This window comes from Sciurus vulgaris (assembly GCF_902686455.1).
Source record: "Sciurus vulgaris genome assembly, chromosome: 7".
Lineage (NCBI taxonomy): Eukaryota > Metazoa > Chordata > Mammalia > Rodentia > Sciuridae > Sciurus > Sciurus vulgaris.
The window spans coordinates 27256210-27280552 of NC_136467.1; the positions used below are offsets into that span (position 1 = coordinate 27256210).

At 40.3% G+C, this 24343-nt stretch overlaps 1 protein-coding gene across 2 annotated transcripts in view; it reads right to left on the bottom strand.

The window, feature by feature from the left end:
* Nucleotides 1-24343, bottom strand: part of LOC306666581 (brefeldin A-inhibited guanine nucleotide-exchange protein 3-like) — a 73891-nt gene that overhangs the window by 7835 nt on the left and 41713 nt on the right. For both annotated transcript variants that reach the window (XM_079148748.1, XM_079148749.1), the window contains exons 3-5: nucleotides 19479-19560; nucleotides 16999-17130; nucleotides 1173-1241 (exon numbers count right to left, since the gene is read on the bottom strand). In XM_079148748.1, coding sequence (XP_079004874.1) covers nucleotides 1173-1241; nucleotides 16999-17130; nucleotides 19479-19560 — 283 coding nt within the window. The remainder of the gene's footprint in view (nucleotides 1-1172; nucleotides 1242-16998; nucleotides 17131-19478; nucleotides 19561-24343) is intronic.

Sequence of the window (24343 nt, forward strand, 5' to 3'; positions counted from 1 at the left end):
ATAAGAACACTCACAGTATCTCTTAAAAGTCAATTGAAAGCAATTACTGACAACTATTCTATTTCATTACTTATTTTATGGAGTAAAACATAAACGTGCTAAAGAAAATATATCTTTATAGATACATATTTGGAAACCAGTGGCTAATTGGCTGCTGCTTTTGTTTTGGTAGACACAAATTTCTATATGTTTAGGAGTGAGTTTCTCTTAATTTCATTTTTAAAATTTCTATATACTTTTTTAGTTGTAGATGGATATAATACCTTTATTTTATTTATCTTTATGTGGTGCTGAGGATCAAACTGGGGGATCACATGAGCTAGGAAAACACTGAGCCACTGAACCACAACCCAGTCCCTTACTTTCACTTTTTAATACCACTGATTCTGTAAAAAGTACATATATCTGCTAATAAAAATACTACTCATGAGAGTTGATCATTGATTGGGCTTTCCTTTTCTCCATGATTTCAGAATTCAGAGAATGATTGTCTCTTTGTGATCTGAATATACTCTCGCCAGAAAAAACAAATCCTGAAGACAATCTTTTCAAGAAGTGGAAGGAAAATTATTCTAAGCATAGTAAAATTCAGCTTTGAAATGGTGATACTTCCAGAAGCCAAAGGCATTTGCCAGACATTCCAGAAGCCAAGTTTCCTGTTGGACACGTTTTTGGGCATGCTGGAAGACACATGCGACCCTATTCTACAGCAGACTGAAAAGAAGGCTTTTTGATGTCAGCTACAAAAGGCATCCGCCAGGGCTTAGGAGATGTGATGGGATTTAATCAATAAATGACTCTCTAAAGCTCATCCTTGGTTTCTTAACAACCATTTTTAGAAAGCAAATGCTTTGTAATTCATCTTAGGAAAAATAGACCAAGAAAGCAATAAGTTTGGCTGCAGCAGATTTGGGGGGGTCCAGGACTGTTATTTCCATGGTTAAAGCTTCAGGTTAAGCAAACCCAAGCATCCATAGCACTAGGACACATGGCATTATGGGTAAGCACAGTGGGCCACAGAGCATGCCGTCTGCAGTTCCTTCCCAGAAATTTCCCACAGTGATCGGAGAAGGGCTCACCCCATTGTTGGGGCTCAGTCTCCCACCCCAGTGTTTAGCCCAATGAGAGTGAAAGCAGCCACGAGCAGCTTTACAAACAGGAGTGGCACTCACCTCTGCGATCTTCAGCACAGCGCTCCCGTTCAGGTCAAATGTTGGGGTGTAGGTGATGCACAGTAACACCTGCAACCCACAGGAGGTGAGGGAAGAAGGAAGAGATGGGTGAAAACAGAGAAGGAATGTTGTTTCACAGGCCATTGGCAGTCCCAGCTTTATCTAATGCTTCTTTCTGTCCTACCCACTCCTCTCCCACTAACGGTCACTTAGGGGCTAATAAAAGATGAGACTTTCAGTATAAAAGCTGTGAGCCTCTCTCCAGACCAAGGGCCCATGTAAGACTGGCCTGAAACAGCTGGCCAGGAATCTGTCCAATAGCAATCAAAGTAAAAAAATGATCAGAGTGCTCCGAAAAAATGACCAGGCCCACTGCTAGGCATGTCACATGAACTGTCTTCACTGGTATTTTTAAAAAATGTTATTATGATATTCCCTATTGTACTAAGAACAAAATGGAGACCCAGAATGATTAAAGAATTTTCCCAAGATCATACAGGTAACAAATTGTGCAACTGAGATTTGAACTCAAAGCATCTGTCTTCTCTGTGCTGAACCACTAGGAATCACTCTCTCTACCTTTCCCTTGGCTCAAATATCCCTGTAATTTTTCCTTTCCAAATCCTCATGGGATTAGAAAGTCTTTTATGCCACTTTTCTCTTCTCTTCTATAATTGTCCCTAGAATGCTGCATGGAATTTTCTTATTTTCCAGTCCTGGCTCCCCTTAGTCCCAGAATACACAGACAGTAGTTGATGATATTTGCAAGATCTTGAAGGAACATTGAAAATATTGCTTTCTACTTACAGAGCCATTAGAGGACCAATCAATAAAACCCATGGCATTTAAGGATTGCTTCTGAGTTTGTACCTACAAAATCAGACTCTCTCCACTGTTACCATCCTCCATTTGGCTCCTGACTTCTCTTGCTGAAGGAACAGGCATGGGGTACTGGTCTCTGCTCCTCCATCTGAATCACACCACCATCAACACCATGCTTACCTGCAGCTTGGCCCTGGGATGGGGTGGGTCATCTTCCCAGGACTCTTTTATTCTGGTTTAACTCACCAAAGAGCATAGAAGCCTAGCAAATTACCTCATACAGGATATACACTTAATCAGTATGCCAACTAGCAACTGTCTGAGAAATGTCTCTGTTTTAGCCATGAGCTCACCAGCCCTAGGGAACAATCACAAATAGATAATGTAACTAGAGAATGAAAAAAGATGTTTTTGCCCATTTGAGTCACCAGGATAGGTAAGTTAATAGTAGGTCCATCCCTTGGTTTTTTGATTCTTAAGGTGCTCTATATTCAAGAGTGCACCCAGATAAAAATCAGCTCAGTGCCACAGTGGCCAACAGAAAGGGACTGTGGAGCAGCTGCCCTTTAGACTCATGGGAAATGAATTTCTTTTGTTTAATGACAATCTTTGGGAGCTGGGATTTGGCAGGCAAGGAGGGATGAAAGTGGGAGTCACAGGGTCACCAAGACCTAATCTGGGTTTGGAGGGCGGCTCCTTCTATGTCTAGGTAGTATGGTGCCTTTGCTTAAACGCCCCCCCCCCCCCCCCGCCAGGCTCCCCCCACGCTTGCTCCTCTGGTGTTCATGTGATGGCTTCTTTCAGGCTTCAACCCAGATGCCACACCCTCAGAGAGCCTTCTCTGATCACCCCCTCTAAACTGGTCTGTTACATCTCCTGTTTCATTTGCTTCAGGGTGTGTGTCAGCCCCATAAACTGTTGTTAATTTACTGAGCACACTCTTCCCCTTGAACTTGAACATTCTCTGAGCCTGGGGAAGGCCCTCGGGGTTCTCTCATCTGATGCTTCCTTACTTTAATTCTTGAAACATTGCATAGCTTCCCTTTCTTATTCTTTTAATGCTATGTTTATGCCAGGGGGTAGGAAGGCATGAAAGAATGGCTGGTGGATAAGGCCGAGGTGGTCTGTGGAGGTCACTAGGTCCATCTGGACTCTTGGTTTTTAAAGTGCTGGCAATAGAGCCAGCAAATGGAAACACTTTACAGTAAGAGGATGGTGATGGCAAATATTTGTCTGAACTGGTTAATTATTAACATCACTTATGGGACGCAGATGGGCTTTCTGCCTTCTATCTCCCCATGCACTTACATAAGGGGTACAAAAAGTAGTTTTAGAAAGACATTTTCAAAGTCTAACCCAGCTATCTGTGATCAAGAGCTGTGTTTTGGCAGCAGTGGCTGGAGACCTAGGCCCAGGGTCTATGCGGAAGTCTTCACAAGGGTGCCAAGTTGGCACTATTCAGTAATCAAGAGATCAAGAATCTCAGGGGTACACAGGAAGCCTGACTCTGGGTGGCAAGGAATCCCAGGGAGTGTAGAGGGGGCTCCAGACACAGTGCATATGAAGCTACAGGTCCCTTATCCACCCACTAGCCAAAAGTGACCAAATCAAAAGAGTTTTGAAGAAAAGTTTTGCACTCCATTATTCAACTGCCAATATTCTAAGACTTACCGAGCTATAAGGAAAAAACTAAAAACAGAAAATAATGAAAGGAAGTGAAGAACATTAATGAAGCCAGTTCCGTAAGCTCTAGCAGTTTGTTGTGTGGAAAGCACAGCAGGTTTTAATTACAGAGCTGATGGTATCTCTGGCCCCCCATGACTCACGAGATACATAAAAGCCACACTGTCTGGTCAGGATGATGCAGCAGATAGTAATGGCTTATCAAAAATGATAAATGGAGATACTGTTAATGCTCCCAGTGCCTAGCAAGCATTAATCCACTGGATTAAAACACAGATGGGGAGCAGAAACATAGGGTAACAGAAAATTAAAGTATTTGACTTTCACCATATAATGAGTGGGCAAGAAGTTTAGATGAATATTCTGAGCACATTGGCTCCAAGGAAAACTGGTGCACCTAAGTAGTGAGGTCAATTCCATTAAAAAAATACGTTTCCCAGGGTCATTAAAGCATATTGACTAAGTTACCACTGAACAGCCAGAACTTGACTGACAGCATCTTGCAATCAAGCTTACTCCATAAATGAGCTTAGAGAAAAATAGAGAAAACTGGGGCAAGCTTTCCATGAAAAGGGAAGGAATATTATAATGACTATAAAGAGTTCCAAATTGTTTTTTAAAACTCAATTGTTGAATAGTTATTATATGCAAGAAGCATCCTTTGATTAAAGGTGTGTCTAGAAACCTGGGTAAAAAAAAAGGAATGGAATTAAACTAAAAAGGAAAAAGTGAACCAGATTTATTGTAAGAACTGGGCGCAATGATAAGAATCTAGAAAACATGGGACAGAGGGATGTGGATAATGGTAAGGAGTAGAAGATCACAGCTGTGCTTTTCTCAGTGGGAACATCCTGGATTAATCCCCAAGGGCATGTCATGGTCATGACCAGAGTTTTTCCATGAGGCAAGAAAACTGTTCTGGAAATCTGAATGTCAGATCTAAGTGGTGTGATTGACAAAAGGAAGTTCCTGCAATCATATAAGGTAATTCAGGTTGATCATCTATAGCCTGGAAATCTGAAATACTCCAAATTCAAAACTTTTTGTGTGCTGCACTCAAAAAAGTTTTGGAACATTTCAGATTAGGATTCTCAACTGGTAAAGTCTACCCAAATATTCCAAAATTAAAACACACACACACACACACACACACACACACACACGGAAATCTGAAATACTTCTGGTTGGTTCCAAGTGTTCTAGATAAGGGATCTTCAATCTGTAACAAGGGAGTTTCAGGTGACCTGGTAGGGGCAATTCTAAATTTGTTAAGCTCCCCATTCAGGATGCTCAGCAAGTTGGCAGGACTTCACTTTGAATGGGGAGAAAATCATTTCTATTAGCCAGAGAACATCTCCCATGAAGGCTTACGGAATATTCCCCCACCTAATTTTTCCCTTCTTTTGTACTCACCATCATGAAGGGGAACTTGTATAACATTTGTGAGTTGAAGAGTTAAGATTCCAAATGCATCCTCCACAAGACCATGTCCAGGGTATTCAGGAGTGAAGATGTGCTGCATGAGGTTACTGGGCAGCAATTGCATGTCCACTTAACATCGGCCTATGGTTTGCATTTTTAGGCATTATTTATTAATTCAACAAATATTTACTGAAGTGGGACTAGAAGTCATATCCAGTGCTAGGTGTTGGGCATTATTAACAGTTTGGATCTGGAATGTGCCCCAAAGGCTCATATGTGGAAGACTAGGTCCCTAGTGGTACAGTGGTCAGAGATAGGGCCTTCAGGAAGGTGACTAGATCATGAGGGCTCTACAGCATTAATGGATTAGTCCATTGATGGATTCATAATGTAATGGTAGTATTGGGAAGTAGTGTAAACTGTAGGAGATGGGGCCTGGTTGGAGGAAGTAGGGCATAAAATCATGCCCTGGAAGGATCTCTTGTCCCCAGCCCCTTCCTCTCTTTCTGCTCCCTGTCTGCCAGGGGCAGCTTTCCTCTGCCACACCCTTCCTCCATGATGTTCTGCCTCACCTCAGGCTTGAGCAATAGAGTCAGTTGATCATGGACTGAAATCTCTGAAAATGTTAGCCCATTTAAATCATTTATTTTTCTCTGGTATTTTGCTCTGGCGGGGAAAATTTAACACAGGCATATAGTGGTGAGCAAAAAGACACAATTCCTAGTCTTGCAGAGCTAACATCTGGTCTGAATATAGTCATAAAATAAGTGATTACAGTAAGTTGTGATGAACATCCTGCTTGGGAAAATACACTGTACTCTGAAAAGGTGTGTTAAGGACGAACGTGTAATATGTAAGTTGTAATGTTGTTAACACATAAAATTAATAAATTAAACCCAGGAAAGAAGGCAAAGGTACTGCCAAAAGATGAGCTAATTCAGGGGAAGTAATCTATGCCTAAGGCCCATGGTGGACACAGGCACATATTGAATGAGTAAAGAATAATTTTTCTCCTCTTTCTTGAATGATTAAAATTATATTAATTTATTCACAAGTGCTTCTTGGAGTGATTGTGGTTTCATTATTCACAATACCAGATGTCATTTGTAAGTTAAACCAAACAAAATAAACTACTAGAGCAAAGGAAATTAGCTATCAATGTGAGTTCAGGCCACAGAAAGCAATGAACTCTCCTTGTGCATGGAGATGCTAATGCCATGCACATTTCCAATCCCAGCCCTGGCTCTGCCTGAGAGTTTATGTTACTTAAGGCATATTTCCTTCTGGCCTCTCATGCACATTGGCTTGAAACTTTATAAAATTAAAAATCATTGCATAATTCCTTCTCTTTAGAAACACTCCAGTTCTTTTTTTACTCTAAGTTGGCAAAGACAGGGACAGAAAATTCAGGGACAAACATGGGAATATTGAGACCCACGTGCCTATCTGTTGCGTGCACGGCATGCCAACTTTGGCACGCCCAGACTTCTGGAACCTGAAGTGCTAAAAGTGTACCTCCACCTTGAGGTGGAAACAGAGGTTCTTTGCCTATGGTCCCTACACAAATGACAAAGCAGCCTCAGTCTTCTGAAGACCGCAGAGTAGCAGAATGTCTTAGAGTGGAGGAACTAGGGAGTTCCAAAGCACACATAGAATTTCAGAGGATATTTCCTTATTTAGATTTAAAATGTAGATGCCAAAGATAAATACTGTTTTTTCTTATTTTGATCAAAGTCTCTCAACCCCTGCACTATTGACATTTTGACAACTCAGAAATGAATGGTGAGTGATCCTTCCTGTGGGGTCTCTCCTGTATATTGTAGAATATTTAGTACTGACTCTGGCTTCTCTCCAAAAGATGACAGTAGCATGCCTTTCCTCTCACCAATTGTGACAACCACCATTTTAGACCATTCACCCCATACTCTGTGGATGAAGTTGAGAACCCCTGCAACATGACCTGCAGAGCTAGCATCCAGGCCTTCCAGAAGGAAGGCAGGCGAGCCACTGATCCTTCACTGTCCTGCCATCTTGAGTGGCAGGTAGCAATAGGTGGTTAGCTGCAACTCTAATCTTCATTTTGACTTAAACTAGGTTTCATTTCACAAAATTTCTACCACTGATGCCTTAACTGACTTGCTGTAGGCTGAGGTGATAAGTTAATAGACAAATCACTTTCTGGTTCAGCCTGCCTAAATTCTAGCAAATGGCTATTTGATATTTTTCTAGTCAATAGAAGATTTTGCTAGAATTCCTGAATGCCCAGTTCAGAAAACATTTCAAATTACTCACTTGTTTATGGTCCTGTCTCAAGTTCATTTCTGGCTTTACCTGTTGTACTAGTAATAAGTTGTTGATATTCATCAGATAAGCCCCTAGCACTTTATTTTAGGAAATACTATATCAGCGATAGTCATGAAAAATTATGTAAATATTAATTGAAATGAACTTAAATAATTCACTTGGGCAAATGAACAAATTGTTTCTATTCCTGTTTTCTTCTCTCTTCTAAACTTCTCCCTTAACAAGTTGTCATAGCTCTTACCTCTAATTAGAGGCCTTGAAAATCTACTTTTCAGAGTCAGCGTGCCCTCACATTTCAGTCCTTAATTTCAGTTTCTAAACATCATAAATTAAAATGGTTGTCCCTTGGTATCCAAGGGGGATTAATTCCAGGACCTCAGGCAGGTATCAAAATCACTGGATGCTAAAATCCTTTATTAAGATGGTGTAGTACTTGCACATGACCTTCCCACATCCTTTCAAATTCTTTAAATCATTTCTAGGTCACTTAAAATGCCTAATACAATGTAGCTATGTAAACAGTTGTTTAGGAAACAATGACAAAATGCTGTGTTCATATTCAGCACAGATGCAGTTTTTTCTAAACATTTTCAATTTATGGTTGGTCAAATCTGTAGATATGAAAGTTGAGTATGGCAATTGTGTACCTCTTCATCTCTTTCCTATTAGATTATAAATTCTTGTCTTCCGATGTCTTGATTTTAATCCCACACATAGTTTGATACACTTTTGTTAACAAAAATATATCCACAGAGTGTTAGAGCTTGGATCTTAAATGTACCCCAAGGCTCTTGAGTTGAAGGCTGGGTCAACAGTCTTTGGCACTACTGGGATGGAAGATACTTTAGGAGGTGGGGCCTAGCTGTAAGAGAGTTAAATCCCTGGTGAAATGTCCTGGAAAAGAAAGAATATTGAGGACATTGCCTTTTCCCATCTCTCAGCAGCCATGAGGTAGCAGTTTTGTTTCACTACAGGCTCCCCCTTGATGTTCTGCCTCACCACATGCCCAAAAGTGACAGATCTAGCTGACCATGGACTGAAATCTCTGAAACTGAGAGCCAAAATAAATCCTTCCTTCTTATAAGCATATTTTCTCAGGCATTTTGTCACAGCAATGGAAAGCTAACTAGTACTGATCAAGCTAATGAAAACAAAGTCTATAAAACAATTAAAATGTTCAAAAAGTTGTGTTTTCTTTTCTAATTTAACTCATAACAAGCTCCTTTGGATGTAATCCCTCAGACTTTTAAGAAATCATATTGTTAATATTCATCCTCTCCCCTCTTCTCTTTCTCTCCCAGAATGGGAGTGTCATCTCAAATAGTCTCTGTCCATATAACCATGCAATTCTTGGTGATTTTAGAATTGATGCTTATGGACATGTCCAATCAATTTTCTAAAGACTAAGTTTTTAAAGCACTAGAGTTAACTTGATTCTCTATGTGTAAAATTATAATGGGCTTCTAAAATATTCAAATCACATAAACTCCACTGGTAGGGCAGAAGATAACTTATCAATTCAACTAAATAGTGGCATACTTTCTAGAGACTGTGGGATTATAACTAATGGTTAAGGTCTTAAATATATCTAAGTGGATAACTGATATATAATAATTTTTAAAATTCTTCTTTTAAGTTAGAGAGTTGTAATTCAACAATCATAAATATAGATCCTTCTTTAGAAATCGAAATATATATGATGATACACATATTCTTCTGTTACTAAAGATGGCAATTACCCTGGCTTAGGTTTTACAGAGAGGATCTATAGATGAAGAAAAGATTTAGAAGAAACTCATATGATATTCCTAATGCTTTGGTTCATAATTTGAGTGAGTTCAAAGGTGTTCATTTTCTCATTAACTACACATATTATTTTCTATTAAGTAGAAAAAAATGAAAGCTAGCAATGACCCTGTGCCATGTATTCTTCTAAGCACTTCTTTTACTTTTAACTCCTGTAAGACTCAAGGCAATCCCAAGAGGTATGCACCAATATTATTCACATTATGCACATTAGGTCATCGAGGTCGCAACAAAGAAAGTTTAAGTTCCCAAGACCACCAGGCTTTCTAGCTCTAGAAAGTGTGCTCCTACCACTCTGCTACCAAATATTTTGGAAAGAGGAAAAAATAACAAGAAATCTAAAAAGGTGACAGAGTTTAGGGCCTTTTCACAGGACAGGCACACTGTGGCATCCCCCACTCTGGCAGACCTGCTGGCCATGTGAAGTTCCTCAATGAATACAGATCAACTGGGGGATTTCCGCTCTCTCAGTATGTTTTCTTGTTCTTCAGTCGCCATAAAGCTCACCCTGATCTTGTCACTAGTTCAGACCCCTAAGTCTGGAAGTTATCTTCTTATCCAAAGTTCTATGTCTGAAGGCCAGATCAATTCCCAGGTCTATTATAAAGCCTTTCCAGAAAAATCTAAGTGATTGAAAAAGCAATTCTGTTCCAGAGACTTATTTAAACCCATCCCAAACTAAACCACCCCAACTTCAATTTATTTACAAAAGGATATAGGAGGTTATTTTGATTCTAAAATAAAATGTGTATTGATTTTCTTATTTCTGAACTCATGCAGGGTATTATCTGTAATCAGAATTTATTGTTGTTTTTCCTGGTGGGCCACTAAAAACTACCACATGTTCCCTTCTCCTCTCATTAGTCAATAACTAAATTAGCAAGAAATTAGTAAGCCATGTGCCAACTGCTCTGCTAGGCACCAAAGGGTGAGAAACAATACTAATAGTATATCATTAGTTTTTATTTACTAACTACTGAAATTTTCCTGTTGTGCTTGAATTAAAAGTTTAGGAATAACTAGTTGGAGAGACCACAGTGGGTCACTGCAGGGAGGCCACTAGGCCTGGGCTAACCTCATAGCCACCTGAACACAACTTCATCCCTTCCCTCTGAGAAAAGTGCATAAGAACAGAGCAGGAGGTGGCAAAGGGGATAATGTGCCAGCTGCCTCTGGCTGGGGGAAAATAAGCCAGGCTATGATTCTCATGTGATAAGTGCTGTGGCAGGCAGTCAACACTGCTGCCTCCTTTTGCAGGAACAGAAATCTGGGCACATGGCTGCCCAAGCTAAAGACTACATTTCCCAGACTTCCCTGCAACTGAGTTTGCCTTGTGACTGAGTTCTGCCAATTGGAGATAAGCAGAAATGTTGCCCCTTTTCCCTTCCTCCTGCTGCAAGCCATGAACTATAGGGTAGAGGAACAACATCCAAGAAATGAAGGTCTAATAATGTGGTTTAGCCAATACTGACCTAGGTTTATGTGAAAGAATATGAGAACACTGCCTTGTTTTAGCTGAGATGAAGCCTAATACTGCAATCCTCTCTCCCTCTCTCCAGCCATAGCCCTCCTTGCCTATCTGGTTCTGACTTATGCTTTAGATCTTTTTCACTTTAAGGATCACTTCTTCAGAATAGCCTTCTCTGTCCTGCTTTTAAATCTGCTCTCCATCAGGTCCTATTAAATATACTCTTCTAGTCTCTAGATTATTTGTCATTGCATTTATCATAGTTTAGGTGTATTTACATATTTCGCTAATTTCTGTTTCCATCACTTGTCTCCAAACAAAGGTTTCATTTTTGTTTGGCTTTGGTTTTCCTTTTCCTCACCATAGGATCATCTATGTCCAGCACAGTGCTGACACAAAAGAAGTCATCAAATATTGGCTGCATAAATGATTGAAAAAAGAATCTTTCCAGCCAGTGGTAGCACAAGCCTGTAATCCCAGCAGCTTGGGTGGCTGAGACAGTAGGATCTTGAGTTCAAAGTCAACTTCAGCAAAAGAGAGGTGCTAGGCAACTCAGTGAGACCCTGTCTATAAATAAAATACAAAATAGGGCTGGGGATGTGGTTCAGTGGTCAAGTGCCCCCGAGTTCAATCCCTAGTACTTCCCACCCACTCCCAAAAAGGATCTTTCCACTCTAGGAACCCTAGAACATCCACAGTTTATTAAATACATAGGGCCTCTGCATTTATGCTTGCTTAACTCATGATCATTGGGAGAAAGTTTTTTTATTTTTCGTTTTTGTTTGGTTTGTTTGTTTTTTTGGTACCAGGGATTGAATCCAGGGGCACTTAACTGCCGAGCTACATCCCAACCTCTTTTTTTAAAAAAAATTGAGACAAGGTTTTGTTAAATTGCTGAGGCTAGCTTTGATCTTGTGATCTTCCTGCATCAGCCTCCTGAGTCGTTGGTATCTCACCACAGTCAGCAGGAGAGTTTTAAAACAGTTGATAGAGTGATTCCCAAATGGGTTCAAATGGCACACAGCTGGCAACAGTGGTGGTTTAAAAAAAGAAATTAGTAGAAAGTATAAAAATCTTATCTAAAAAATAATGCATAGAATATTTTAAGAAAGTTTTCAATATTGTCCCTTGATTTTTTTTATACATTTTCCCACCTGCTTTAGGCAGTCATTTCAAAGGTGAGAGCAACTTAATAAGAGTTTATATTGATGTGTGTGCAAAACAAAAAACGATTATCTCCTTCAACCTCAGCAGTAGGAAGGAGAAAGAATGTCTAAGAACAAATGACTTAGGGGACGCCACATATTTAGACACATCTCTGCATTTACTGCACAAACAATGTTTGTAAGTGTTTGACCTCCAACAATGGTTCATTAAGGAATTATACATTTTTCATCAAACATTGGATTTTTTCCTTAATGCTAGAGACTGCTGCAAATCTTCTAGAGTATCTCAGTGGCTTTAGGTTAAGAAGGGATTTCATTTCTCTTATAGGAGAAGGCAAGACAAATTAGTCATTTCACCCTCAAACTTCACTAATGATCATTCTTTCCTTCAGGCCAGAGTTAAGAACACTAAAACTAACCATTTGGATACATTCCCAATATAATACTTTCATTAAACATTACTGAAAGAGACTTAAAATGGTCCTTCTGGGCTGGGGGTTATAGTTCAGTGATAAGAGTGCTTGCCTAGCATACACAAGGCCCTGGGTTCAATTCCTGCTGCTACAAAGAACAAAACAGAAAATACAAATGGTCCTTCCATGTGACCTGTTCCTTACTCCCAGATCAAGGGCAGAGTGTAGTGCTGGCATGGAGTTTAGGAGCACACTGCTCTCCAGCTTGTAATACCAGAGTTCCAAGTGGACACCCTGAGGCTAAGGACTGCCAGCCACCCAGATAGTAAATTCCTTATACACAATTCTCTCTTGTTTGTATTTTCTGAGATGTTTGCTAGGCTCTTGTCATATAAAAAGACCTCAACAGGAAATAGGAAAGGTAGGGGAATGAATTAGACAAAAATTTCCTATATTCATATATGAATATAAGATCAGTATTAACTCCACATCATGTAGTTAACTCCACAAAAACATAGTTATATTCCATGAATGCATAGTATGTCAAAATACACTACTGCCATGTACACCTAAATATAACAACAAAAAAGACCTTGACAGCAGGTGAGATCATCTTCCTGTTCCCCAAGTCTCCTGCATGCACCCAGAGCCAATAGCTAATTTTGTAGGACATAGACTATTTGATTCTTTGTTCATGCTTGAATCTAGCTCACAGAATTAGGGGATATAATTATCCTGGGAGGACACAGAAAACACACAGCACTCTGAGCACCTTGGTTTGCCCCTCATTAGCCTACCACTCGCATTTTTTGTTTGACCATCTATGTACAAACGGGAATAGTAATGTCTACCTCCTAACAGGTCTTTTGAGACAGCCTTAATAGGCAAAGGGAACCCACTGTTTAAGAACACAGATTTTCCCTCGGGCTGAATCATGGTTCAAATACTGGTCTTGTCATTTCATCTAGCTATGTGGACCTTGGTATGAATATAAAGTATTTGCCAGAGTGTCTGAAGCATAATAAATGTTAAATAATCAGCCCCTGTCAATTCTCCTTTCAAAATTATAAAGCACTCCACTAACATTCACCTCTATTATCTAAAGATGTACATAAAGTAAGACATCTCATAATAGAACCTCATCAAATGCTTCCCCAAGCTCCAGTATCATATCCTTCCTTATCACCAAAGCCAGCTTGCCTCCAAGATAGGATGCTCTGCCCTCTCAACGCCTTAGAGAGGAAGAAGGTCAGCCATAATTCCTCTCTGTTTTGAAGACTCAGTCAGCTGTATAAGTTAATAACCTCACTAAAGGTTACCCATTAGAGAGTAGGACAGGAAGTCCTAATTACTCCAGTCAGAGATGCCATTATGTCCATGACTCCCATAAAGTCCTCATGGCCTTGTGGAAATGGCACACACCAGGGGAAAATGTCACCAAATCAGACAAGTATTTGACTAAATATTCATAGATGGCATTGCTCCTGCCATCTATGAATCCATTTCATAGGTAAATCTATCTTCAGAAAACCTTCTGTTTCTCTACAGATCGGACACATTATTTGCTCAAGCTATAAAATTTTTATTTGGATTCCATGGCCATTTGGATAAATCAAAATTGCCTTTCCTCCCACCTCCTGTTAAATGGTAAAACGTTTCAAATAGTTTCCAGACCATGTGCTCAAAACCTCATTCCTGATGAATTTGTCAGAAGGAAGCATCATCGATTTGTTTTTAACCCTTTGCTTAAAAAGTCTAGGACCTACTTTCTAAATGAGAGCACTACTGCTAGAATCTTGGGTTTCATTATTAGCTAGTTTCTGTTTAGTCTTGGGAGAAAACTATAAGAGGAAGCTATTTCTCTGCAGGAATTGAATACAATTGCAATGCAATCATATGAGTGTGACCTGTTTGGATTTCTCATATTTACAAACACTAGCAGATAGCAATATGGAAATAAGATACATGATACAGCTTTTTAAAAAAGAACGCTTAGAATTTGTTATAAAAATGTACCATAGCTGGGGTTGGGATAGACATAAATAGAAAACTGCATAATGTGGCTTTATCCCTCCTAAACTGTTTCTCCCAGACCAATATTTGAAATGCCAACCATATCTTATTTTAAAAGATTTTCTGTGCAACAAGAAACTGGAGGATTTATACAGGAAATATCCAGTTTTAATAACTTGTCACCAGAATAAGTTATGTGAAAACCAAGACTAAAGGAACATACCTTTCTTATGTGATGGGAATTCATTTTTTCCCAATTTTATCTCCTCTTTTTTAATATAATATAAAATAGATAGTAGAATCATTTTAATGTAGAAGTGGTATTAACCAAACAAGGACTTACTTAAGAGTTTTTACTGGGGTCATTACCAGGATTGCAGAACTACAAGACAAACAGGTGTGGGTCTCTGGAAACCAGTACAAATATAGAATTCCTTGTGCACAGAGTAAGGAGATAAAATTTATTATTCTAAGTCAGAGAGTCTATAATTTAGATCAATATTTATACATAAATGAGCATGTTAAATCTCGGAAATAGCAAATGATAAGGAAGCCTTCTCCTGTAATCTATCACAGATAAATGACTTCTTCTAAAATTTTTATTTCATACTAATATCACCAAAAATATACTTGCCTCACCATTGATTAAATGTTGGTTCACCATTAAAAATACACTACAAAAAATAGCTTAAGTCTGGGTTTGTTGTGAATTATTTCCCCCCAATTTCAATATTTAAATAGTTAAAATAATAGCACATTGCAAAGACCCCCATCCTTTTAAGGGCCTTTAAAATGGGTTTGGGAATCTAATTTTAAAGAACGACTATGGAGATTATTGCTTTTCTTTTTCTGACAATGTCTGATTTTCCTTCCAGGCATCAAGCGTAAGCACCAGGGCCTATTAGGAAATCACTGGGAAGACCATTAGATGGCTTCCCATGATTTCCAGTAGAGTTAACATGTGTCATCTCCTGTCCTCCGCAAGGCGAGCAGGAGGCACCGCAGGCAGGAGTTAGAGAGCAAGCTCAAGTTCTCAGAACAGGTGTTACTGTTGACAGAGTCCATCAAACATCCCACCTCTTGTAGCTCCTAAAACAACCTGTACTTTCTCATTTTCAATATAAATTCCTGTATTCTACAAAAAACAAACAAAACAAAAATCTATTCCTAGGAGAATTTCCAGAGTTAACAGAATCTGTGAGGCATGCTCTACATATGACATCAAAGCTCACCCTCCAGTACGTGGGGCCTCACAGAGGAAGACAGGACTGGCCAGGCAGCTGGCCCTGCCTCTCCTCAAGTGGCAGGAAGGAAGTGGATGAGGGAAACACAGCTGGAGGTGGTTTTTCCAGGTTTTCTGTGAGTGCATGGCACACAGGCCAAGAGCAAAGGATGAGGTAGAACTGTACTTTTCAGAATCAAAGGGGGAGTGAAAGATAGGTGACATCTTAAAAATCAGCCGGCTCAGGGTTCTCAATGTGTCTAAGACTCACTTGGGACACCAGAGACAACTGCATATTCCTAGTTTCACCCACAGACGCTCTGACTCAGAAGCAGCAGGCCACAGTGGTAGCAGTGGGAACACTTCCAAAGCACTTGCTTTGTGCCAGACACTGTGCTGAGGTCTTTATAAATGTCACCTCACTTTAGTTCTATCAGGTAGGTGCTCCTATTTCCCCATTTTATGGGTGAAGAAATCAAGATGCAAAGTGGTTAAGAAATTTGCCAAGCACAACCTGCTAGGCATGGAGGAAAGAGGATTCAAACCAGACCAAACACCTTCAGAATCTGAGCCCTTGATCCCTGCCCCAAACCACCCTTCAACTGCATTAGGGGTAAGCCTGGGCATTCAGGAAACGATGTGACAGAAGTCAACGTTTTCTTTTCTGAATGAAGAAACTGAAACCCAAAGAAGCAAAGTCTTTTATCTGAGACAACATCCAACAGTACATTTCCAGAAGAAATAATACATTCTATGATATCAACTGTTCTCAAATATTCCTCTACACTGTTCCTCTAGGGACGAAGAGGACAGATCACATTACTAAAAACCACCTTTTCATTCCAGCTATGTTACTTGTGACCAACGTGCTGTTCTGGGGGCACATTCCATCTTTTCTGCCTAACTAAGCATTCACTCACAGAATATGACCTAGTTCCATCAGCATAAGGGATTCCCAATCCTGGTGATTTTCAAGGGAAAGGAGGGAAGGGGAGAGGGACTCATGCCATCCTTAAACTGGAAGTGGTCTTAGAATGAGGGAATAAGGTTCACATCGCTGAGAAAGAAAAAATGATGTGATTTTGATATTCCACAGAAGGATGGTCTTTGGCCCCCTAAACAGCCATTTCTACAATCTCAGTACATGGCATGTGTCTTGATTGTCTTTGCTTTGTTGTGACATACACAGGCAGGCAGAATACCCAGAATTAGACTGACCTCAAGCTGGAGCAAACTGCTCACATATATTCTCTTAAAAGGTAACACACTTCCTAACCACACTTGAAATGCAGGATCAGGCCAAATATCTTATAGATTTGTTGAAATTGCACCTTTTTACCATTCAACAGTCAAGGTAATTTGGGAAGACCACACGCAAGGATAATAACCATCTATCCTAAATGAAAGATGACCACAAAGTGGAGACAGTTCCAAGGTAGCAACAAGTGCTGGGGTCAGAATGTGTTCCTGTTCCAGTGACGCACACTGGTGGCCACGTCAAACCAACCTTCATCACTTCCACCTGCAAGTCTTCATTAAGCGAAGGCGTCACTTTCACAGCATTCAGGATCTGATTGAGCAGCTGCTTCTCATCAGAGTCTGTTTCCATGGATACAAACCTCTCTTCTGACAGAAGCTTCTGTAAAGAGGCACAAGGCAGTGATCATAGATAAGGCAGCAGGAGAGAGCCTATTCTGTTGTATCTCATTATGTATCGATCAGTTTTCTTACTCAGGAGGTGTGTAACTGTAGCCATTAGGAAGGAAAGAAATGCTATGTGCCATTAAAAAGAGAAATGCATCCACCCTTGGATAAATGGTTTTTGGCAAAGACTTTTTCCTGATACATTCGCTCAAAATGTTAGTAGCAAGATTTTAACATGCCAGTCATCTAGATTATTCAGCTGGTGGGGATGAGGGATGGATCTGGCCATGGGAACTTAGTGTCAAACAGTGGTCTTTCACACCTACCCCCTTTCTCAATGTATCTTTGTTATGAAAGGGAAAGTTCATCTGTCTGGTATTTAAATTTTAATTTCCTAATGCAAGCTGTCATTTGCCCAGGAGTCACTTGAAGAATGCACACATCTTAATATATATCTCATTAGAAAATGATCTCATAAAACCCAAACGAGAAAGCATTTTTGCAATGAGGACTCCCGGGAGTCCTGCTCATAGGATAGCCCTCTGCTATTTCTGGACAAACGCTTCCTTAGGTTGTGCCGAGCCCACCAGCCTACCTGTTCTACTCCCTCAGCTTTCCCCAGAGCCATGCGAACTGTGTCCAGCCATCAAGTTTCCCCAAAACTTTTCTTCTCTGTACTAAGTCTCCTCAGCCTCCTTCAAGGGTTCTCCACATGTGAAGGTCTCATTGCACTTTCCTGCTCAGAATGTGGCCCCAGGAGTGACTGCAGTACTTCCAGGCGACCTGATATTAAATGTGACTCATAACATGAGTCACATTCTCAGGTCAGAAGAGTTTAGCTAGTAGTCATGGCACATTCCATACTGACTCACCCTGAAGTCCCTAATTCTCACAAGGTTACAATTAAGCTGTTCTCCCCGATTCTGAACTGGTATGGTGGAGTTCTTGAAACCCCAATATAGAACTTTATATTTATCCCCGTCTAATTTGTCCCTGTCTGATTTGTTCTTTTCTCATGTAGCTTAGAGTCCCTGCTTGTAAGGAACTTCTGGAATTCAGATTCATCTGGCCTGAAGAATCTCCCTTGCATCTTCATGCTACTGCATAATGGGAGAGCAAGCACTCTGGCTTCCTGCTCAAGACTCCCGGATGTTGTGCCCAATTCTTTCAAAAGGATGATGTCGTATACCCAGAGCAGCTCAGAGTTAAAGTTTATATACAAAGTTGTTTTTACATAAATGATAAAGACTGGGAAGCTCTGAAATGTGCCTATTATTACCAGGTGGTAGGTAGCAGGGTATAGATAGTAACAGAGAGATTCTCAACCCAATAAGTCATCAAGTCATTGAAATTAACAAAAGTAAGCCCGCAAGAGCTTGGTACTGTAGCTAAGAATGTTCCAGGGTTAAAAAAAACAAAAACAAAAACCGGGAATCCCAATCAAAACAATACAAGAGAAAAGGGAACAAAATCCACTGGTAAAACAAACTCTTATTATTTTTAAGAGTTCCAGTCACCTTGCCGGAAAGCAAAAGGTTTTTAATAACATTATTGACAATTCAAAAATCTCAAATGCTCCTGCATGTTAAAGTATACTCATCTAATTCCAACCCACTGGGAGTAAAAAGAGCTGTCTTCTCACATATTCATATGAATTAACTCTTACGAGGTATTAGGAGGGACCTGTGAACTTGGAAAACTCACTATAAAATTGTCCTTACTGACATGAAAAGACATTGACAAGTGCCACCAATTCCTGCCCATGAGGTCCCTGCAGGCCTGGATGTCACAATGTTCACCTTTTCACATATGTTTGGTGTAAAACACAAATGCTCGGAAGAAATGTGTTCAAGCCATCTGACTTTTCTTATCAAACCAAATTTCTTTTTTCTTCTCAGTCTTATTCTAGAAACAAGATGTATCAATTCATTCACCACTAACAGTAGAATAAAGAACAAAACAAAATCTTTCCAGCTTACCATCAATTCTCATTACACAGAACCACAGATATTGAATGTACATGAGATTTGAGTGGTATGAACTTGGGGTCCCTCTTCCTTGGAATCTCTTAGTCTCCTAAAAGTTGGACTACACAAAAACTATTTCACATCTGTGTGAGTTAGCTGGATCCCCATGAATCAGTGTTTGACTGCAAAGACTCAACTGAATAATGCTGTGCACTGAGAAAATCTGGTGAAGAAAATCCAGTTATCCTCCATGGCTATTCCATATTTTTGCCTGGATTTTTAAGCCATCATGTTTAAAATGTTAACTACTTGCTCTATCATCGCCCAAGTGGCCTGTCAATTTCTGTCACTCCACTACATTCTGTCAAAACCATACCTGCATCCCTGCCAAAGCATGTTGGGCCAGTTTCACATTCTTGGATTCCAAAGCCAGCTGGAGAGGCAGCAGGCACTTCTCCCTGGCAAACACAGAGATAAGGACAACATGTGAGCTCAGTGAAGCTGGCAGTCAAGTGATATGAGCCTTATGTACCCCCACCCCCAAACACTGCCCCCCAACACAAACCATAACCAATAATGAAATTGCACATGTGCTTAAAAATGCAGCAAAAAATAAACTGTGCAGAAAGAATAGTGTATCTGGAGCTAGTCTTCTTAGTAAAGTTACAGGAAGAGTGAATATATTTACTTGCACTAGTTAGCATATGGAATCAATACACCATCCATGAACATGTTTGCCCTTCCCCAGATGATTGCATTGCTCACCCGCTACACCAGAGATGATCAACCCTGGGAGCATCACATATATAGATTTCTGAGCCTTGCTACTAACCCCTTCCTACCTCATTGTCACCAACACTCTGCCTCATCAACATCAATTACCAGTCTGCTAATTTGTCAATTCCTCCCTAACTCAAAGTACACAACAGTATAATAATTTAAAAATTTTCTCTGCAGTCTCCACAAAGAGGTCGATATGAATTTTGTGACAGGTTCATAATAAACACATTTCCATAACAGAAATATAATTGGCTATCAATAGCATTCAATAAGCCAAAAAAAAGCAAACACCACTAAAATATGTAGAGCTACTTGGATACTTTAAAGCTTAATAAATAAATAAGGGGATTAAAATGTTAGGAATAAACCAAAAGTGCTGCAAAGACAAAAATATCTTTTAGAAGCATTCACTCTAAATAATTAAACAATAGACTAAGAATTTTAATCAACTCATTATTTCCCCATGGAGTTAACGCTGGCATAACAAATGAAATGTTACTTCATTTTACCACATCCTTCCGCCCACGATCAACCAGAGCACACCCATTTTCTTTTTTTCTGTTTATATTTTCAGCAGAAACTTAAAAGATTCATTGACTTTTGGGAGTGTGAAAGCCACAGGGTTAGACTCTGGGATTTCATCTTTGGAGACATAAGGGTCACTGCTGGGGAACACAATGAGACAGAAAGTTAATTATAGCTCCGATTCCTCCCTGTCCACCCCGCTGCTCTGCTGCTTTTCTGTGGAATCTTCCATCAGCAGCTCCCAACAGATGAAGCGAGAGACAGACTCTCCCTGAGGCCAGCCACAAAGACGGACCTGACAGCTCATCAGGAAGAACATCCCTCTTCTGAGTCCTCCCTTTTCCCCTCACCAACCCCGTGTTACAATGTCCATTTTTATATGACAATCGGTCAACACCACAGCTACTTTTCACTGGACCCATCCTCTGACAGATGGATAAATCACAAAACTCTGTTACTTCCAAGTTGGGAGTCCATGGCTTTGTCACTGCTAGTTTTATCATCTTGTCATAGTTACAAGGCAAGATGCTGCTGTCCGTTTAGAACAGGAAGAGCCCATTTTTCCAAATTGGTTTTCTTGTTCCATCATAACCAGTTAACAAGCTTGAAGAAGTTCTCTGGAAGGGTGGATGTTCAGTGAGAAGTAGGTATGATGGGCAGGTGGAATACTAGCAGAAACAGCCCAGAGGTTCATCTGTAAACCCTTGAAACAATCAAATTTCTACCAGGATTAATCCACTGTGAATTTTCATCTTGAATTTGGAGTCAGATCTGCCTGTGAGGGAACGTACCAATGAGGAGGCCCAGAGGCCCCAAACTCTCACCACTTAATAGGCTGGAGCAGGGGGAATCTATTAGGTAGCTGTGAGCCAAAAATATACAAGTTTTACATATTAATTGCCAAGGGCACCCAACAAGAGTGGATGCCACATTCAGCAGAAACAAGGACCCTGTTGGAAATATGCAACCTCCTGATCCTTGGATAGCAGTGCTGGGTTTTGCACATAAACCGAACATCCTTATTATCCTGCTCCCTGCACTAGCAGCCTTGAGATCCTCATTCTGCTTTGCCATCATGTGATTGATATTGCTGACCTAAGGTCAGGTTGCTGACAATGCCAGGCAGGACTGTCAGGTTGCACCAAGACTCCAGGGGATGTCACAGAGCTGGTCCCCACATCAGGCATAGTCACCAGGCTGGACCGGTAGATGAAGTTGGTTCAAATAGGTTTTGGCTGAGTTGAAGGATCTCCATGTTCAGCGGAAAGACCATGGGCTGTGGAATCATCTGGATCTGGAGTCAAACCCTAAACATTTAGAGGGTGTGCAATCTTGTCAAGACACTTAAAATACCAGTGCATCTTAGCCCCTCTTACCCTAAAAAAAGGAATCTTAAGACCAATCCTCACTCCTTCGAGTGAGGAGTGCATAGAACACATACCAGGGCTGGCAATTTTTTTCTGTAAAAAGTCAAATAATGAATATTTTAGATTGGGTAATTCATATGGTCTCTGACCTAACTACTCAGCTCTGCTGAGGCACAAAAGCAGTCATGGACAATAAATAAAGCAACAGCATGGCTGTGTTCCAACAGAATTAGAAAACGGGCAAAAGGCCAGACCTGGTCTACAGGCTGTCCAGCCCTGATACAGGCAACATGCCCAACACAGATCATGATTTTCAGCATAGGATGAGCAGATCAAATCATTTCATGTATTCTGAAAGCTTTTGCACAGGACAAGGGGGTTAATGGTCTTGGAAGGGTTTAGCAAAACCAATTTGAGCTTCAAGATTTATCTTAGAAAACAAGTGCTTTGAAGAATGATCACTATCAATGGGTTTCATTTCGGTACTAAACAAAGGTACTGCACTCATCTAGTCATCCATTCAACTAACTTCCGAGTGCTTACTAAGTACGAGGCACCTTTTTGGGTGCTGAGAAAGATCTAGCAAAGAACATACTTCATAGAACAGCTATCTGCTTTCATTTGTAGTCATGGAATGAAAGAGAAAAGAGAAGACTAGCATGCATTATTTTTGCATTTAGTATCTGTTGCTACAATCTCAAAGCATTCATTTCTGCCTTTGTTTCACATTTGAGATAGTGTGAGTCAGAGAAGTTCTGTAGGCTGCCCAAGGCCACAAAGATAAAATGCATTAGAGACAATTCAGACCTAAATTCATTTGACACCCCAAACCAAATCTTTCTGAACCTCTTTTGGTTACAAGCATATCTGGCAAAAGACCTTCTTTCTAGAGGAGGACACACATCACTTCCAGGGAACTAAGCGGCCTCCAAACACCATTTCCACATGGATCCCAAGTTAAGAGTCCCCACCCTTAGGGAAAAGGACCTTGTCCAACATGGTAGATGTAAGAACCCAGAAACCACTCCAGACACAGGAACTCACATAAGACAGTTTATTAAGCAAACAGGCAGAGCGTCTCCCTATAGGGTAAGAGAGAAAATGAGAGAGAGAGCGCGTGCGAGAGAGAGCAAGAGAGAGTGAAAAGCCAGGAAAAGAGAGCATGAAAGCAAGGAGGAGAGAGAGAAAATGGCAGGGGAGCTATTCTTAAGTAGTGGACTTTCCTAGGCTAACAAGGGACCAACAACAGAGAAGGATACTTGGAAGCTGACTGATGAACCAATAGCTAGCTAGGATGTTCACAGACTGACAAGCTAGGTTGTAAGTTGGGAGGCAGGGAAATGGTGCAGGGTAAAGGGCAGGAGAGCAGCTTTATATTATATTATAGTAGAAACTATAGGGTCTTTAGGGAGTGGAGGACTGTGTTCCTCGGCCTGGCTGGGCTCTGCTAAGATGACCTTTGAAGTGGTTTTATATGGATCCCTGGGCAGAAAGGTAGTTTCCTGTGTTCCTGTTATGAATGTGTGTATGCACACGCGCGCACGCGTGCACACACACACACACACACACAGGAGGTGGGGGATGACTGATGCTTCTCAATAGCCAAGGTCTCTCATCCCTCCCCATCCCCTAGAGTAGTGTCACCAGCCTCAGATCCTGACTTCAATTGGGAAGGAACACATGCAGAAATAAATAAAACTCATGGGGGCATAACTGATTTCCTTGTCTGCCCTGTGATATCATAAAAACCCTCCTGCCTTCACTTCTTAAAAGTGATTTTAATGAAGGAGAATAACAGGCCTGTTAATTGGGTCTCAGGATGGGATTTATAATAAAGATGCAACAAGGCACTCAGTCTCCCTTGCACATCTTGTATAGGAATAAATCATCTTTTGATCTTTCTAGATGCTGCCTCATTGGGAAAAGGGCATAGGGAAAACCAACATTCAATTACATCTAGTGATTTTTTTTATGCAGAGGCATGTACAAATTCATTCTTGCCTAATTAAATAAAGGCAGTGGCCCCGGGTTTCGTGTTCTGACATGTCTTTATCTCTTATAGAAGAATAATTAGCAGGCTGCATATTCACGAGAAAGACATTATCCTGTGACACTGTGTCTCATTGTGTCAAGGAGACTGAACCTGTTTCCTTAGCTTCACTGTCACAGTTCACAGACCAGCTTTATTGAGTTGGAAAATAACCAAGGACAAAGGAAAATTAAAATAGGAGAACAAGGGAAGAGTTAGGATTTACCAATGATTACTTACTAACATGAGCACAAATAAGAACTGCAAGTAAAACCAAAGATATTATTGAATGTTTGGTTCTTTTTTGAGGCACTGGGTGGGAAGAAGCTGGAAGGTATTACACATTTGCAAGGTCTGCTTACACTCTGCAACCCTAGGATTCTATTAGCTCATTTATTTATCATTTATTATTATTTATTTATTTATCATTTATTTATTTATCATTTATCACTGTCTGATAATAATATATAATTTATTTATCATTTATTATTATTTATCACTGTCTGATAATAATATATCATCACCATGGCTCTGGTTGAT